General features: G+C 34.7%; 1 protein-coding gene across 7 annotated transcripts in view; it reads left to right on the forward strand.

The window, feature by feature from the left end:
• hts (adducin 1-like protein hts) overlaps positions 1-19,157 on the forward strand; it is a 134,797-nt gene that overhangs the window by 85,653 nt on the left and 29,987 nt on the right. For 4 of the 7 annotated variants that reach the window (XM_072528753.1, XM_072528751.1, XM_072528757.1 and 1 more), the window contains 5 exons: positions 8,203-8,417; positions 9,362-9,596; positions 13,967-14,247; positions 15,558-15,779; positions 16,922-17,225. In XM_072528753.1, coding sequence (XP_072384854.1) covers positions 8,213-8,417; positions 9,362-9,596; positions 13,967-14,247; positions 15,558-15,779; positions 16,922-17,225 — 1,247 coding nt within the window. In that variant the 5' untranslated portion in view covers positions 8,203-8,212. The other 3 variants (XM_072528756.1, XM_072528752.1, XM_072528754.1) reach the window with 3 other exon arrangements.

The raw sequence follows: 19,157 nt of genomic DNA on the forward strand, positions 1-19,157 counted from the left end.
TTAGATAAAATAAAACGTTTTATTTTATCTGAAATGAGTGCATTCCACGAAGTAAGGGTTTCAACAATCAAACATTTAATTCTTTAATTCCAGGAATCTACGACAGTAATTGACTAGATAAACTACCTTCTAAACTTATTCCACAGAAAATGTGATAGTGGGTTTTTCCATTTTGTAGGAAGGTCCAAGTGGCGTATTCAAAATTCTTAACAGATCACTAAAAGTAGGTACTTCAGTTGCAAGGTGCAGTTTATTGTGTATACTAGTGTTATGGAAAATTTGGAAGTGCCGTGTAAACGCCGAAAAATTGGTCCTCTAACAGTTAATGAAAAAACATTAATATTTAATTGTTTTAAATCATTTACAGACAAACGTTTATGTGAAAGTGTTGATGAGACCGTTGAGTTAGTTAGCAGTACACTTGGTGTTGGGAAATCTACGATTTACAGAGTTATTAAAGAAGAGAAATGTGGTAGTTTTCAAATGCCACGTAATGCTCCAGGCAAACCAAAATTTCAAATAGAATTTCATTTTAAAGAAGGACTTCGACGGAAAGTGCATGAATTCTTCTTTAGACAAGAATTTCCAACATTGGATAAAGTTCTTGTCTCAGTTCGAGATGATAAGGATTACCCAGAAATGAGTCGAAGTACGTTATGGAAACTTTTAAAAGAAATAGGCTTCCGCTGGAAAAAGAATCTCAGAAAGTCTATTTTATTAGAAAGAAGCGATATTGTCATATGGAGAAGATATTTTCTAAGAACCATAAAGGAAATGAGAAACCAAAAAAGAAAAATATTTTATCTTGATGAAACATGGATCAACGAGGGTCATACACCAAATAAATTTTGGCAGGATGAAACTGTTACAAGTCAAAGGCACGCTTTTGTAAATAACTTATCTACTGGTTTAAACCCACCATCAGGAAAGGGACGCAGGCTGATAATAGTACACATTGGCAGTTCAGACGGTTTTGTTGAAGGTGGTTTATTAACTTTTGAATCAACTCGTACCGGTGACTACCATGAACACATGAACGCTGATGTCTTTCAAGAATGGTTCGAACAAATGATAGATCTTCTTCCTAAGAACTGTGTAATAGTAATGGATAATGCAAGTTATCACTCCAGACTTATAGAAGGACTGCCCACAACCAAGTGGTTAAAAAAAGACTTGCAGAATTGGCTGAGTTCAAAAAATATTACGTACCATCCCGGATCTATAAGAAAGGAATTTTATTCGTTGTGTGCCCTTCATAAAGAAAAATTTTAAAAATACGAAATTGATGCAATTGCCAAAAATCGTGGAATGACAGTACTTAGATCCCCACCATATCATTGTGAATTAAACCCGATTGAACTGGTATGGGCACAGATAAAGAGTGAAGTTTCAAGAAAAAATACCACTTTTAAAATTCATGATGTTAAACAGTTGTTTTTGGAGGCCGTAAATAATGTAAAACCTGAAAACTGGGAAAAGGCAGTAAATCACACTATTAAAGAAGAGGAAAAAATGTGGAAGCTGGACAATATTACTGATAAAATGATCGAGCCAGTTATTATAAATCTTGGTTCTGAAAGTTCATCTTCTGAATCTGATTTGGATTTGTAACAAGTAGCTGTAAGTTTTATATTAATATTTTTATTCATCTATTTAACATACCTTAGACGGTTTTAAAAACTCTTTTTCTCTTTTGTAATTTTTAAAAATTAAAAAAAATGTGAATTTTTTAAAACCCTTTTTAATGTAGGCCAGTCAGTTCTAATATAGTGTGTGATAAAAGAGGTCACTTTTGTTTACATACACATAACACTTTATAACACTGAAATAATTCGTTTATTTTTTACAATTATTCAAAGTAATTTTTCAATTAATCTTGAGCACGCCCATGGAGTGGTCGGAGCTACCAGTTAAAATTATGCTAATTACTCTCTCGTTCATAAAAATAAACTATAGACATTTACCACCGCCTATGCCTATTCCCATTCCGGATACTTGTTTCATTGGAACTTGGAAATGATTCAGATATTTACAAAAAAACTGTATTCAAAACTTTATCAATTAATAATCATTATCGCTATATGATAATGGTTTGCTAAGTGACTCAAATCATCTTCATCGTCAAAAGAAACTGTCTCTGCAATAGATATTTGCTGTAAAGGCGATGGATTTTCACAAACTTCATTCTAGATCTGTGTAGCTCTTCCGTTTCTGACAATGTAATCAGTAATTAAACTTTACGATGATGATGTTAGTAATTTTTTATGTAGCTCACTATATCCTGAAATGCAGTTCTCCAGCTCACGCTTTAATTTAAATGCTCTTTCAGAATTGAGGTCATTAATAAGAAAATGATTTTCTAATTTACTGCAAAGTTGAAGACCCTCTCGAATTAATTTGGCAGTGAGGGGGTTAGTTTTACTTTCTCATTATTATCATCTTCTAGACTCACGACGCCATTTAAAGTTAGATCTAAAGTTTGTTCAATTATATCATGGTTACTTATTGCATAATCCACAAGCAATTCATCGTGGCTGAAGGTATTATGTAACATCATCTCCGCCAATTTCATGTGCCAAATTAATTATTTCGTCTGATAGTGTCGATGTTTGAATGGTTGCATTGCTAGTTACACATGCTGACCAAACCCTTTTCCAACAGGAATTTAAAGTTCTTGGTCTTATTTGAGCGGAAGCAGATGCAACATGAATCAGACAATCAAAAATAGAAAATTGCTTCCACCCATCTTTTACTGTTACTTTCTTGTTAGCCATCCAAAGAAGTTGTTTTAAATCTTTGCCTTTTAAAGCACGTGGTCTAAGAGATTTATTTATTAAAAGCGGTTTCGACATCTGATCTCTTGATGCATTGCTACAAAGTAATAATATTGATCGACCTTTACTTGCTTTATGTCCACTTGCAGTTTTTTCATTCTTTGCAATGTAAGTACGGTTAGGCATTTTTTTCCAATACATTCCCGTTTCATCAGCTTTAAATACTTGATCGGCACAATAGTCCCCATCTTCAATAATTTTCGCTAGCTCCTGTGGAACTATTTTTGCTGCTGCTTCATCTGCTGTAGCGTTCTCTCCTGTAATCTTGATATTATGAAGCGCATTTCTTTTTATAAACCCGGTTAGCTATCATTTGCTAGCTGAAAATTCTTTACCAGCTTGGGAAGTGGAAGTTGGTGGCTCTGACTGATTCATTAACTCATAAAACTGAAGAACTTTTTCTAGGAATAAATAACCTTACAGGAATTCTTCTTTGAATTTCAATTCTTTGATAGCAACAGGTGTCCACGAGTCCTCCTAGACACTTGTATCAGGACTAGCAACCTCCAGTGGAGTCTTCGTTGGCATGTTATCTATTCCTGTTGTAACTTAAATATCCTATTATATAAAATCAAGTAATGTAATTCAAATTTAATTTAACAACATTTAAAGGGTTTTTACCCATGTATTTAGTGGCTCAAAACATGTAAATCCAGATAACACTGATGATGGGATATTAATGCCGAAACGTTCTGTGTGTGATGTAGCCCGATATGGTGTTTTATCATATACCTACCTTTTATAAAGGAATTTTTAAATAAATTTTTTGTGATACATGGTATACAGCCAGCTACAGGAATTTAGTTTCCTTGTGGAATGTATATATGTTTTATTATACATTTACATTTTTAAAAGCTGTACAGTACAATAGCTTTATTAATTATTAGTGATCTTAATTTAAAAAAAAAAAAAACAAATAAAATTGCTGAGAATCAAATATAGTTTATCACGTGGTAGTAAAAGTTTTATTTGTTCATGATGTTCCGAACGTTACAATCATTAAAATATGTAAAAAAAAGTATAATTATAAAGTAAAAGCTAATTACACTTTTGTACACACATACCGATAATTGTACAAATTATGTAAAGCTTTAAACATTCACCTAAACTACTAATTATCCAATTATCCCTTTGTGTATTATTATCGCCACGTCTATTTTACGTAATTAATCGTTCTTTGTTGGGTTGTTTGAATAGAAAAAGAGGCCGACAGATTCTTCGTCGAACCAACAACACAGTTCACAAATTCTGGTAAATTTCGTAATATCTGATGTGAATCATAATTATTTATCTGTAGTGAAAGTTATTGTTTGCATTGTGGCTAAAAATAAATATTTGACCAGTTTTATAATTGAATTCAAAGTCGTTTACATTTTTAGTTTGAATAAATTGAAAAATATAAGTTCTTACATAACGAGCAATTTGGGTTATTGGGTGTTATGTGTTAAAGCCGAGAAAAAACTTACTTCAATGGAATAAAAACAGGAAAGAATCATTAATTAAGGTATAAGTTTATCTTCTATTGCTTTCTTATCGATTAGGTCGTTGGTAACTATATTAGTATTTAAATAACTATCGGAGAAAAGAAGAATGGATAAATGACGTGATTCTCAATATAATGGAACAACGGAGACAATCTAAAAACAAAGACAACAATAAATACGGAGATAAACCACGAGATCAGGAAGATGAAAAAGCAGGCAAACGAAAAATACTTTGAAGAGAAATGCAAAGAGATCGAAGACCTTCAAAATAAATATGATCTGTTTAACCTACACAAGAAAGTTAAAGAACTGGCAAGACTAAGAAAACAAAATCTCGCTGGTGCACTTCTGGATAGACACGGGACTACTATAACACAGACGGACGAGAAAATACAAAGATGGGCAGAATATATCGACGAACTGTTCGATGATGAAAGAGATCTGGAGCACATATGGAGAACTTACGTCAGAAGAAATAGGTACATATATTACAAAAGAAGAAATATTACACGCATTAAAAACAATGAAGAGTGGGAAAAGACCTAGAAGACGTCCTTATGAACAAAATCACGTATTACAGTCAACAATATGGATTCAATATAAACGCAAAGAAAACAAATCTCATGATAATTAACAAGAAAAAGCTAACAGAAGGTCAACTGTGCTGCAACCAAACCCCAGTAGAAAGAGTGAAGTACTGCAACTACCTCAGCACCATAATAAATGAAGAACGGATTAACAATCAGGAGATAAGAGCGCACATTCTTGATATAAAAGTAAGAATGCTGCGATAGTAGATCTTCTCAGTTTTGTTTTATGGTGTTGAATCGGGGACCTTGAACGAAGATATGTGCAAGAGTTCTGAAGCGTTTGAGATGTGACTGAACAGGTCCTCAGAACAATGAAGAAAAGCCGGGAGGTACTGAACACTATCAAGTCTCGAAAGCTCGGACACATTATGCGAAATTAATTCAGATATGGTCTCCTACAAGCCACATTGCAGGGAAAATTATTTGAAAGGTGAGGTCCAGGAACAAGAAAAATATCCTGGTTGAACAACCTCAGAATCCAGTTTAACACAACATCTGGGCAGCTTTTCCGCGTTATTGCAGACAAGATTGATGTTCTCATGATGATCGCCAGCATTCATCATGGATAGACATATCAAAAACAATACTCGGTTAGGAAGTGATCTAAGTAATGTTCGTTAGAAATTTGCAAATTGGTCTATTGCCTTTAGATAACGCATGTCCCGTAATGGTAAGAAAATTTATAAACGGTGGGTCTGACTGGTCCGTGGGTAGGAATTCCTATTTACTTGTTTTTTTCTTTAATGGCTGGGATAACGGTATATAAATGTCAGCTTATTTTCTTGTTGCTTAAGAAACAAGAATAACGATTTTTTGCAGATTCACGCCATTTCTGCCATGGTCAGTTAATCGGCAAATGTTTCCTTGGACCTGATTCTTTCCAACTCAAATACCGACTGTCGAAATAATTGAAATATAATTATACATCTCTTTTTTTGTAACATTGGGTCTACTATAATTTCGCACAATACCAATTTAAAAGCTATATTGATAACCTTGAATATACATAACAATTTAAAAGTGCAACAATTCCGAAGCGACCATTTTGTATACCGTAAACTGGGAGATGAGGTCACGAGTTGAATAGTCAATTTAGCCGGCGACCTTTAACCTACTCGAGCTTTTCATTCATCGCTCGGTAAGCGAGTTGAAATTTGTATTACAGAATCGGATACGGGGTATTAAAACATAAAAAATACATGGTCGTTTCTATCAACTGCATACGAGTGAATTCTGTATGCCTATGCCTACGTACCGAGTTTTGTGAGGATAGAAGGAATCTAAGTAAAATAAATTCTCGTTTTCCTATTTTAATAACTTAAAATAATCAACTGTACAGAGATATGTATGGTTTTCTTATTTTTTAGTTACTAGATGCTCTGGACTCAAATCAGGAGAATAAGCTGGATGAGAATGCAATTCGAAGCCCAACTCATGAATTTTTGCCATTGTCAAATCGCAGTTGATCCATTGTCTTCAAGAAAAAACACTTTTTTCTCTGTATCTGTCTCTGCAATTAATGATCCCCCAAAGGTAGTGTAATCCACTACCACGATCCACTAACATGATCTTTGTCTTTGATATTTTTAACTGCAGATCAAATATTGACTTTCGTTTTCAACCAGTTGTACGAGATCAATTAACTCTTCTTGGCCGTTTGCAAGGGGTGTTTGATCTATAAAAGGTAGGTTGTTTATTGAGATGCTCTTTTCCCATCCTTCCATAACATGCTCCCCATATATATTAAATAATTGTGGAGACAGGATACATCCAGTACAGAATACAGGATACAAGCGTTTCCATTTTGGCAATGTCGAACGCTTTGTGATAATCTATAAAACAAATGTATAGTCAATAGTGGAATATGAATTCCCTAGATTTTTCTATTATTTGTCTTGTTTAGAAGGTTTTCTTGAGCACCTATCTCTACCTTTGGTAAATCCAGTTTTCTCTTGGGGATTTCTCTTCATATGAAAGTTTTCAGTCTCATTGATTATGTGTAGAATTATTTTGCTGGCATGTGAGATAAGGGAGATGGTTCGTCGCATTTTTGGAAGCTGTATATGTACGGAAGTATATTTCTTGTGCTATTTTTTACCCTTCGGGGAGAATGTCGTCCTTCTTTCCTAGTTCTATCCTCTTTGTCTCTCTCCGTTTGTTGGGAGCTTTAAGTTTGAGTGTACAACTTCGACAATTTATCATTGAGAAGATCCTGAATCTTCTGATCAACTTCAAGAGTGCCTTACATCCAGAATTGTTCCCGGAAATAAACGAGCACTGTCAACGTCATTATTAAATGCAATATAATATATTATAGGCTAAATATAAATAATGCCAGTAGCGATCCTTAAAAACAATAATAAATGTTCTTTTGATGAATATATTTATTTTTTGCTGTTTATAAGTTCGGTACACCTCTTAGAAGTAACAAAATGCCAACTTTTTTGTCCAACAAAGTCAACAATCCAGTTAATTATTTAAATCACAACACTGTTAAATATTTACCAAGTTGTCTTATCGTCTATGGTTATTTACCCTTAAATTGTTACCATATTATCTAATCAATTTCCACAGATAAATACCACTACGTCTATACGAAGGTATTCATTATATTTATTAAAATAAACAAGCCCAGTAATGCTACTAAAACGAGCTGTGGGAAATAATCAACATCATTGTGATATGATAACGAAACGACGTAATGTATGTACTTAAAAACCTGTTATGGTATCTCTTGGGCCTGACTCACCTTTTGAGTATTCGAACCATTTTGATTGTTGTGTGGCATAGGTCAGAGAATGTGATAGTGCCTTTTTAGATAATAGGTTTTTGTTAGTCTGTTGTGTAGTGAGTGTTCCTTGATTGACAATTTGGTAATTATTGTTAGGTTGCATTAATTTTTTGGGTTATTCTTTAATTATTTGTTTTGCTTTACTTTTTAAATAATAAATTTTAAAAAAGTTGTTTTTTGACATGAATTTACGTTTCTTTCATGTTTTTCAGAAAAAAATCTATCTTCTTTCTGATATATTGTCCTCTAAATCTAAATTCATATTTCCTTTTGCTCTATATGATCGTTTAACTACATATTCGAAGGAGCTTCTTGGATAGCTCCAAAGTGGTTTAGACCGGTAAATCAACAACACACCATATCTCATACTAGTAAAGATTAAGGTAAAGGTTAAAAACAACCATGAATTTATTGTCGACACATTTCTTCTTTTAACATATTTTAAATTTTTACTGTATATTGAATACCTATTTATATTAATTTCATGTATTTTCTTCTTACAGATCTCATAATATGACGGATACGAGTCAGGCGGAGCAACCGCCCCAAACCAACGGTATTTCCGACTTGGAAGACGATGACAAGGCCAAAATGAGACCAGTAGACATAGACGCCGATGTGAGAGAAATGGAACGAAGGAAACGAGTAGAGATGATAATGAACAGTAAGCTATTCAGGGAAGAACTGGAGAGGATCTTAGATTCACAATTAAAAGATGGTAAGCGAATAATTCAATTTATATTTTTGTATATCTAAATTTCCTCGTTGGACATGTCATTTGCTTTTCACTAGTAATTTTTTTTTCTCCTACTCCATACTGTCTTAATGTCCATTCTGTACATTGGGGCGGTTCGGCATGGGAAAATTTTGCCTATCGTGAGAAAACATCCTTCGATGATTGTAGCCAGGTATGACACGTGTGCAGCATAGACGTATATATTAACATAGACTGAGCATGCCAGTAACTAGCAGTGACGACAACATCTTTTGCAGGTATTCGATCTGTCTCTCTCTATCACATTGAAACTTCCCACTCGCTCTCTCACCAACAAAAAGAGATACTGCTATACTTACTTGATGTAAGATAGAGACACAACTAACAGCGACAGAAAAGATGGCGTCGTCAGTTAGCTCTACAGACTGGTTGATGATGATGACCAACGTTTTAACCTTGTTTAGGCCTTAGCCTTCAAGGGTGGTATTTATTGTTGGATAAACGTGAATCTGCATGCTGCCGCTTTCAAGGACAAGTGGAGGCTGTAAAGCAGAAGTGTCAGAAGGATTTTCTACCTTCCTTCCTTCCTTCCTTCCTTCCTTCCTTCCCTTCCTACAGACTGGTCGGTGTATGTTAATATATATGTCTAGCGGTGGCTATCAACATTTCACCAATCTAACATGGCGGCTGTCAGGTGTCAATATATGGCGGCTGTCAAGTCTTCTTCTTTTCGTCTATCACATCGTCTGCAGAACCCTTACGTAAAAGTTGTAGTTCAGCTTTTACCAACCAGTTATCCGCCATTTTTATTCTTAATTAATTTACCATTGGACATTAAATCCATGGGACAAGACCAAACCAAAAGTCTAATATAAAAATATAATAGACGTCAATAAACAGTTGTAATATTTTTTACTATAAATAGTAAATGATTTTGTATTCTTTAGGATCCGGACCGAGTGGGCTTCTCCAACAAATTTCGGACATGGTGGGAGTGAACAGGCAAGGCGGAAACGTCTTCAAGAGTTCGAGCTGTGTGATTCCCGTTAACGATATTAGAGGAATCGAGTCGATGGGATATGGCAAGGGAGAAAAGATTCTTAGATGTAAATTGGCCTGCCTTTACAGGTTGATCGACTTGTACGGCTGGGCTTACGGCTCAAGTACACTGATAACTGCCAGGTAAGCTATATTTTATTGGGCTTTTAAAAGGTTATGTTTCTCTACTTATAATTGATAATGACGGCTTCTTAAAAGAACATTTAAAATTTTGTTATGTCTAGCTAAATGGTATACACATTAACTCGATAGCATTTACTAAGCACAAAGTAATCACAATAGTTTTACAGCAAAGTAAATTAAAGTATTCTACGGGGATGTTTAGAAGCTCTAAAACTCTATTGTCTTTTGGGCAGTGTGACCACTTGCGTTGTTTTGATGTAGGATGATGTTTGATAACTTCTGGTAAACAAACGGTTATATACCAATCAAAAGTAACTATTTTTTGATCTTCTAAACTAATGGTTGCTATATGACCCGATTTTGACACAAAAGTGCGACCATTTTCTTTGACACACTTCGAGAACTGATCACTTTTGTTGGTTTTTCCTCATAGTGAAACACTTACACAGCGAATTGGCGTTTATTTTCTGGTTCGTAGTAGTAAATCCAAAATTCATCTCCACTAACAACACTATAAACGTTTTTTGAGCTTCTTTTGTTGAACCGTTCCAATGTTTTTAGACACCAATTGACGCGAACTGCTTTTTGCTCTTCTGTGAGCAAATATTCTGTGAAAAAATATTACACTGGGGTGCAAAATTAACTGGACATGCTTTCCATGCCACGGTAATAAACGAATCCCAACTTCATCCAAGTAATCCCGTGTTAATCTTGGGATGTGCGGACGAGCATTATTTATATCATTAATAATATATATAGAAAACATTATTATATATAGGGGCAAAGGGCACTACATGATCTTCCAAACATTGCTGAATATACCGTTGAGCGTTCAAATTGCCTCCTCGAATTGTAACAAATTCTGCATGAGCCTCTAGGAAAATGCCTGCCCACAACATTATACCACCTCCTCCAAATTGCACTCTCGGAGTAAAACAACATTGCTGATAACATTAACCAGCTCTTCTCCATATCCTAGGCCGCCCGTGATCTTCTGTTAATAGAGGTCCCGTGACAGGTATTCTGGACCTTAATCTATATTCATTTAAGCGTCTTCGAACGGTATAGACGGAAACTGTGTTTCTATGGACATCTTTTAATCGTTGAACAAGTACTGGTGCTGATAATGTACGATCGCGTAACGCCTGTAACCTAAGAAAGCGATCTTCAACTTGACGTGGTTCTTAGTTCTCGTGGTTCTCGTCTACCTGGCCTCCTGGAGTATTGACCTGTTTCCCGAAATCTTTGTATTGCATCAAACACTGTACTTCGAGAAATTTCTAAAGCATTTGCGATGTAACGAATGCTCCTCCCATCATCCTGTAAAGCAACAGCTTGTGCTACTTCTTCTGGTGTCATAGTTTTTTTAATGCAAGTTTTAAACAGGATACAATACAAAAACCTACAGTCGAACTTATAATCAGGTACAGTACCACAATAAACTTAAATTAATACCAAGCCACTATTTCACATTAATGTGAAATTGAAGTGAATGAAACAAAACGTATGTGTAAAAGTGTTGTTCTCACAAAACATCTATTTTTTTGATCAAATATATGAATTATTTATATTCTTCGAATTCCTTCAATTGTATTTGTTTTTTTTTTGTTACAAAAGTAACTTATAATTAAATAAGTCGTCAATTTTCTCCGGTTTTCGTTTCGGGTAATTGATTTTGAGAAGCCTACGCTTTGTCATTGATTGATCTATGTGACTGTTCGCTTCCAGCGAATTTTCCTGCCTTTTCGAGAAATCTCGTAGAATGATGAATGCCTCGTGACGATGTCGAACTTTTTCTCAATTTCCTGAGGGATTACGTGGTCGGATTAAAAGAAAAAGAGAGCATTGTTGACACGTTCAGGTCTTCTACAGTCTTTAGAAATAACGAAAGAAAGAATATTTTTCCAGAAAAATTATATATTTACACAAAATAACAGTACAAGAAGTTATTTTGAAAGTTTTTTTTTGTTTTAATGAAAAAAATTACAATTACTAAAACGTATCATTTCCCCTGTGTTTCCATGTAATATGTCGTTGGTTTTCCAGGCTTTTTTAACAATTCTCTATGTCAGCACATTTCCTCATCCTTACGAACTATTTGCAATATATTCTCAGAATATAGATCACTGTCGATTTATTTAAACTAAACCTCTCAAAAAAGTCTTAAATATTAAAATGGTCGCTTAAGAACTATTTGCAATATATTCTCAGAATATACAGTGCTAGTCAAAAGTCCGTTCCCTCCTCGTATCGTTTGAACGGTTATTGTTATAATACTGAAATTTGGAGGGAGGTAATAAACAGATGTAACAGGTAATATTACGTAACTTGTTATGACTAGTTAAGAAGCCTACGTCTGTTTATTACCTCCCTTCAGATTTCACTATTATAAGTATAACCGTTCAAAAGATACGAGGGGTGGAACGGACTTTTGACTAGCACTGTAGATCAATGTCGGTTTACTTAATCTAAACCTCTTAAAAAAGTCTCAAATAAACTACAAAAAACACAATTTATTTTCCAAATAACTTCTTATTTGGTACTTTATTTGGCATAAGTTTATTCATGTCAGTTGGTAGTTTAGATTTCTTTCCTAGGTGGCGCTATGTGTTCAAACTAACATAAAGCTTTAAATTATTTTGTTCATTAAATGTTTTCTTAAAATTACAGCCACCAATATGTAATCTAATTAATATTATTAGTATTAATAATTAAACGTAAAAAATTAAATTTACACATTAGCATTGGTTCTTATCTTTTACAACAAGCAGTCTCAAAAGGCAACAAGAAGTCTCCAAAAGACGAAGCCTTTTGTTCTAGGTTAGTTCTGCAGAGTACAGTGCTTTAAATAATTTATGTGTCACAGGAAATACTGTGACACCATTGAGTAAAAAAACATCTTTTCTTAATCTTAACTTAAAATAAAATTGCTTATCGGTCAAAGTCAGGCCCGATTGTAATAATATACACCACAGGTTAGAATCCGTTTTTGGTACTGATTTTAATACTTCATAAGAAATTTAAATATCTTATCACTCATTACAATGCGTACTTTTTTGTATTTTTCCAAAAATAGAAGTACCTTACGTATTTGTGGTTTGTTGCTTAGAAAGATAACTACGAATTCCTCTGGAGTCACTACCTCTGACGAATCGTTTAATATTTCAATCTATTAATAAGCCTTGTAACTATACAGGAAAACAAAAGCACGTGACTGTACTTTAATTATATCTTTCTTCGCGCATATTTTGGTCGCGGAATAAACTGACAGGACATTACTCAATAAAATATGTTTACAGTGTGATCAAAATGCACCGAACCCAGTGTATTCACCTCATAAACAATTCCGCGAGAGTTACGGATATCTTAACAAAGAGCGACAAATATAAATGGAATTTGAATGCTTCAAAATTATTTTTTTATGAACAAATTGTAACAAAATTCACATAAAAACATGTCTTAGATATCAATAATTGTGGTAATTTCGGCTTAGCTTTTATAGCATTGGATAATGGAATTGGCAATTGCTTTTATGCTTAAAGGCTGTTTTCCCACCATGTAGATCTATACTTCATCTAATTTACTTACCGTTGCACGTCATCCGCGTCATAGCCCGTGAGGTCACATGATACCAACACGAAATATTTAGGCGGTAGGTGTGTTCTTTTTTAGAATCACTTTGCCGAGTACACTGGCATTACAGCCACTAGACATATTTTATTATATACGCGTAGAAATAATATTTAAAGATTTCTATTAATGTTAACTTAAAGAAATATACAATAATATGTTTCATTTTCATTTAATTATTTACGTAGCAGAAGTAACTCCCTCGACGATGTACACCCAATAGAGACTTAATTGATACTAAAAGTTAAAACTTCTGCGGCCTGAATAACGAATAGTGATAACGAATAATGACGATAGCAGCGGGTTTTATAAAGCGCAGTTGCCACAATTACCTCAATGTATATTACCTATGTCTAGCTGAAAGATTTACGTACTGTATAAGTAGAGTAAATATTTGAAGGATTTTGGAACGTAGATATTGCTTCGTCCCCATCCAAATTTGCTCTGGGATTTTTAGGCGGGTGTTTGGTGTTCGAGGAGTCTTTTTTGAAACTAGATATCTCTTTTATGCACACTGAACACTAACACTGTTGTCATTTTTATTTACACATCTTCCAACGTTGGCAAATTATTGTCAAAAGTGGAGTTAAACTTTTCTTGCTAAATTAAAAATATTTTTAAAACATTTTAAATGTTCAAGAGTTACCCAAAAATATATCAAAATAAAACTACATAATTTCTTACTATATACTAAAATCTATTGAAAAATATCTTTGTATCGATTATTTTATTGTTTCTAGGTTGAACCAAGACGACGAACAATTCTTGGTCAACCCTTACGGAATGCTCTTCCACGAAGTGACAGCTTCCAGTTTGATTAAGGTAGACATGCAGGGCGCGGTCCTCGAACAAGGCACAACCAACTTCTCCGTCAACATTACCGCGTATTCACTCCACGCAGCAGTACATTCCGCTAGACCAGACATCAAATGCATCATTCACGTTCACACTCCTTCCGTAGTAGCCGTATCTTCGTTAAAACAAGGACTGATGCCTTTGAGCCAGGAGTCTGTTGTCATAGGTAAGGAAATCTGCTACTTTTACTATTATAGTTTATTAGTCAGACAGTTTCAATTTAGATCACAAACAAAATAATTTAGTCGGAAGAGTAGAACAAGCGTAGGACAATTCTGCGTGTAGGTTATGAAAGAAGAAGGACCATTCTATCAAGTTTATTAAAAATAAATTTTGTAAAAACATAATATTTTTTTGCTTATAAACAATTACAATAACTTTTTAACTGTTCTCTGTAGGAAAACTATTTTTTCATATTTAGAAAGCTCACATTTTTCTACATATTAAATAAAAGGAAAATGTATCTTAGGACAATTTGGGACGAAGTTAGTCCCTTTGTTTTAAGTGACAGCAGCTTTGTTTATAACAATTAAGATATCTAATTAGCGCCATTTGAAACAATACCTATACCAATAAAATAATACCAATTTGACAGTTGACTTGTCATGTTTTGAGATGAAATTCTGATCTTTCTGTGGTTGTTTTAGTTTGTTATATAAATGAAGTGTCTCTGACCTGGTTTTAGCTCTTTAATGTTGGTTTGTTTTTATTGCTGACTTCTTCTTTCAGTATTGGTTACCAGGTGTTGATACTTTCTATAAATGTGTTTGCTACATTTATTTTTTTCATTTATTAAGAACCCGACTACTTTGATTTTCCTCTTTTTGCTATCCCTTTTTTTATGAAGTACAAGATCATCCGCGTATGCTACTCATTGATAGCTGTGGTGCCGTGAGCTTTCAGTTAACTTGGTTAACAGGGCTTTACGATGTCGAATTATTGAGCAGAATCGACACCGAATTGCAGAAAAAATAGCCCATTTTGCGAAAAAAAGTGCTCTTTCACCATGATAATGCACCGGTTCACACCTCCGCCGTCGCCACGACCAAATTGGTAGAATTAGGCTACGGACTGCTGCCCCGTCCACCGTATTTTCCAGATTTGTCCCCGTGCGAATTCTTTTTGTTTCCAAACTTGAAAAATTTACTCTCTGGGCAGAAATTTGAATCGAATGAGGAGGTCATCGCTATAACGGAGACCTATTTTGCAGGCTTCGAGAAAACGTATTTTTCAGACAAGGTTAAAGAAGTTGGAGCATCGCTGGGTCAAGTGAATCCAGCTAGAAGGAAACTATTTTAAGACTAACTACTTATCAGGCCGTCCTCGTATAGTAGATAATCATAATTTTTCTGTTAGTTTCACTAACAGGTTTTCCTCGGGAAATAAAAATATTCTAGTTGCTCCATTAATTTTATACTTCTATTCTTCTATTATAAATTAATGAAAACTTTTTAACAAACATTTTTTTTCTTTTAGGTGAAGTAAGTACACACATGTACTTAGGCGGCCATCTAGATCCCGAGGAAAAGGACAAAATCGCAAGGAACCTAGGACCGAACAATAAAGTTCTTCTACTGACCAATCAAGGAGCATTATGTTGTGGAACGACCATTGAAGAAGCGTTCTTCAATGCCAGAAATACCGTTTTAGCCTCAGAATCACAGCTCAAACTTCTTCCTGTAGGCATTGATAATTTAGGTAAGAACATAAATGTGTATTTAATTTACATTTTTTATTCTATATAGTATTGATTACATTGCTTAGAATAACAAAAGAACTTACTAGTTTTGATAAACATAGAACGCCACAGCATCGTATTTATTTATAAAATTAGTATTATTTTTATAAAAAAGTCTACAAGTTTACTTCAAATATTAACCCTCGGGCGAGCGCGCTTTTAAAAATCACATGAGTGGGCGCTCGGCAATGAGAAAAACATATCACAAACCATATGTTCCTGCTCGAAGTAAAATTTCTACATCTGAACTTTCGTACGGGAGTTTGCCCAAATTTTACTTCGAATAAATGGTTTCCAGTTAGTGATCCAATTACATCGGCATATTGCTGTATAATAGAATACTTTTAAGTATGCTTTCTTTAACGTAAATCCAACCACTGTTTGGTTTATCGGTTAACTACGTAAGTGCTCCAAAATTTCACTGAAGATGGACTGATTAGTTTGAAAACGTTCTGAACTTAATTCATTTGGATTTTTTTATTAAATTTATACTTACAATAAAAGTTTTTTAACTTATATGGTATACAGCCAACTCCTGGGAATTATCCCGTTTTAAGCTAATTTTTTTTCCTAATCTTCCTCTTCCTCCACTTAAGTAAGCACACAATTTTCACAAGATGCAGTCTTAGTGCTATGCCCCTTACATACAAAATGTTTACATATTGCCATGTTTGCCGTATTTCCATAGAATCAGGATTTTGGAATTTTTCGTCACCGTATTGTTCTATCGCTGCTGTGGTCTTCTAGATTAATTTCTTCAACCTCACATTCCTCTTCATCGCTAAAGTCCACTATATCCTCGTTATCTGGCAAATTTTCAGCCAACAAATTATAAACCAACGCGGTATGTGCTTAGTAAGTAGTCTAATATAGTCATTTGAAAATAGCGGGACGGACCAGTGGATGTAACTAATAACACTTTACTTTAATTCTATTGCCAATACAATTATTTGTGTGAAATTCTATTCCACTCGATAGCTTCCAGAGTATGTAGTTGAATTTTTTACACAATTTGATTCATGAAAGTTTATTTGGACAAATATATACCCTAGATATATTAATAATAACCATTGTGAAATTAATAGTTTTTGATCCATTTCAGTTTTGATAAATGACGAAGTAAGGAAAAAAATATACGACGCAGCGCACAAAGCACCAGAAAGTACTCCCAGACCGGACCAACCGTCTATTTTGGAGGGCAAAGTAGAAAGAAAGTGGCGTGTAGGCGGTGTAGAATTCGAAGCTTTGATGAGGATGTTGGACAACGCTGGATTCAGGACCGGCTACATTTACAGGCATCCCTTGGTTAAGGGCGAACCACCGAAACCAAAGAACGACGTCGAGGTACCCCCAGCAGTTTCCTCCCTTGGATATTTGTTGGAAGAGGAGGAGTTGTATAGACAAGGGTAAGCATTGCTGTTTTTATGACATGAAATAGGTTTCTGGATGGTTATCTCTTTCTGTGAGTGCTGATTCGTTGTTGAATGTTGACGACCATTAATTATTACTATTCATACTTTGTTGATCTTTTGTCTTTAGCACGTAATATCTGTTGTCTTTACGACTTTCGTCGCCTAGATATTCCAGCGTTTTTTAACCGTTTGAAAGACTTCCATATTTTTATGTAGTCTTCCTAATACTTCATCATTGATATATAGTCAGTTCAGGGAATACTGTGATGTTGATTCTAGCGTATGGAGACATCTGAGGCAGGTATGATGTTAGAACTCCTTTAATGTATTTTCTCGGAGACAGATTTAACATATTGTTGAAAGAATACGTTTATTGGTAATTCAACTACATTACTGTTACAAGATGGAACAAGGAACCTTGTTCTGGGTCTTCCTCTTCTTCTCGGACCAATGGGTCTATCAAGGGTCGTTTTTCTAGCTGGGTCATTTTGTTCCATCCACATTACATGCCCTATCAACGTCAGACGTCCTATCTTAATATGTTTTACGATATCAGGTTCCTGGTATATTCTATTAAGTTCGAAGTTGTATCGTCTTCTCCACACTCCATTGTCATTCACTGCTCCATAGATTCGCCTTTATACTTAGATTCGCCTAGATACTTTTCTTTTGAAATATCCTAACATGTTTTCATTATTTTTTGTTAGAGACCAGGTCTCCGAACCAAGGACTGGGCGTATTATTGTTTTGTAGAGTTTTATTTTTGTATTTCTCGATATAATTGTGAACTTAAAGAGGAGATTGAGCCCAAAATAGCATCTGTCGGCCGTGCAATCTTTGCGGTTCATCTCTGCTTTAGTATTATTTTCAGTGTTAAGGAGCGCTCCTAGGTATACAAATTCGTTCACTGCTTCGATGACGTCGTTTTCTATAACAAGTGGTCGTAGAATTGATGGTTGCGTGCTTATTTTTATATACTTCGTTTTGTTGCTGTTTATTATTAAAGCCATTTTTGTAGCTGAGTCTTTTAATGCTACATACGAATCTCGTACAGCGTTTTCCGTTGCCTTAACGATATTGATATCATCAGCATAGGCCAGGATTTGCACTGATTTATTATATATTGATTGAACCAGTGGTTGTGATTTGTTACATAGGTATTACTTTTTTCAGAGCCAGATTGAACAGTATACAGGAGAGAGGGTCTCCCTAGCGCAGCCCGTTATTTTTTTTTTAAAAGGTTCAGGTAGTTCCCCCTGAATTCATACTCTACATTCAACTTTTTCAAGAGTTAGTTTTGTTAAATTCACCAACTGATTTGGTATTCCTAACTCTTTCATTGCTTTGAATATTTCTCTTCTATTCACAGAGTCGTAGGCTGCTTTGTAGTCTATACATATGTGATGACTATCAATAGCATATTTCAGTGTTTTTTTCAAAATTTGTTTCAGGGTTGCAATCTGATGAATTGTCGATTTATCACCTCTGAAACCAGCCTGATATTTTCCTACTATCCGTTCTGCATATGGTGCCATACGGGACGTAGTACTGTGGAAAATATTTTATACGCTGTATTTAGAAGCGTAATTCCTCTGTGGTTAGAGCATTCAAAGATAAACCCTTTTTTGTGTATGGTGCAAACTATTCCAATCATCGGAGAAGGATTTCTGTGTCCATGTTTCTTTTATAAGCTGTTGTAATGCCATTATGGTATCATGGCCACCTTCTTTACATAGTTCAGCTGGGAAATTATCTATTCCGGGTGATTTGTTTCTGGCTAACTTTTTAACTGCATCTTTAACTTCAAGAATCGTTGGTGGTTTCTCTTTCCTATCGTCTGTTCCCCTTACCCTATATCTTTCGTCTTTCAGGTTTTCTTCTTACTCTATATTAAGTGCCTGGTTAAAGTATTCCACCCATCTATTC

This window comes from Diabrotica undecimpunctata, chromosome 4, assembly GCF_040954645.1.
Source record: "Diabrotica undecimpunctata isolate CICGRU chromosome 4, icDiaUnde3, whole genome shotgun sequence".
NCBI lineage: Eukaryota > Metazoa > Arthropoda > Insecta > Coleoptera > Chrysomelidae > Diabrotica > Diabrotica undecimpunctata.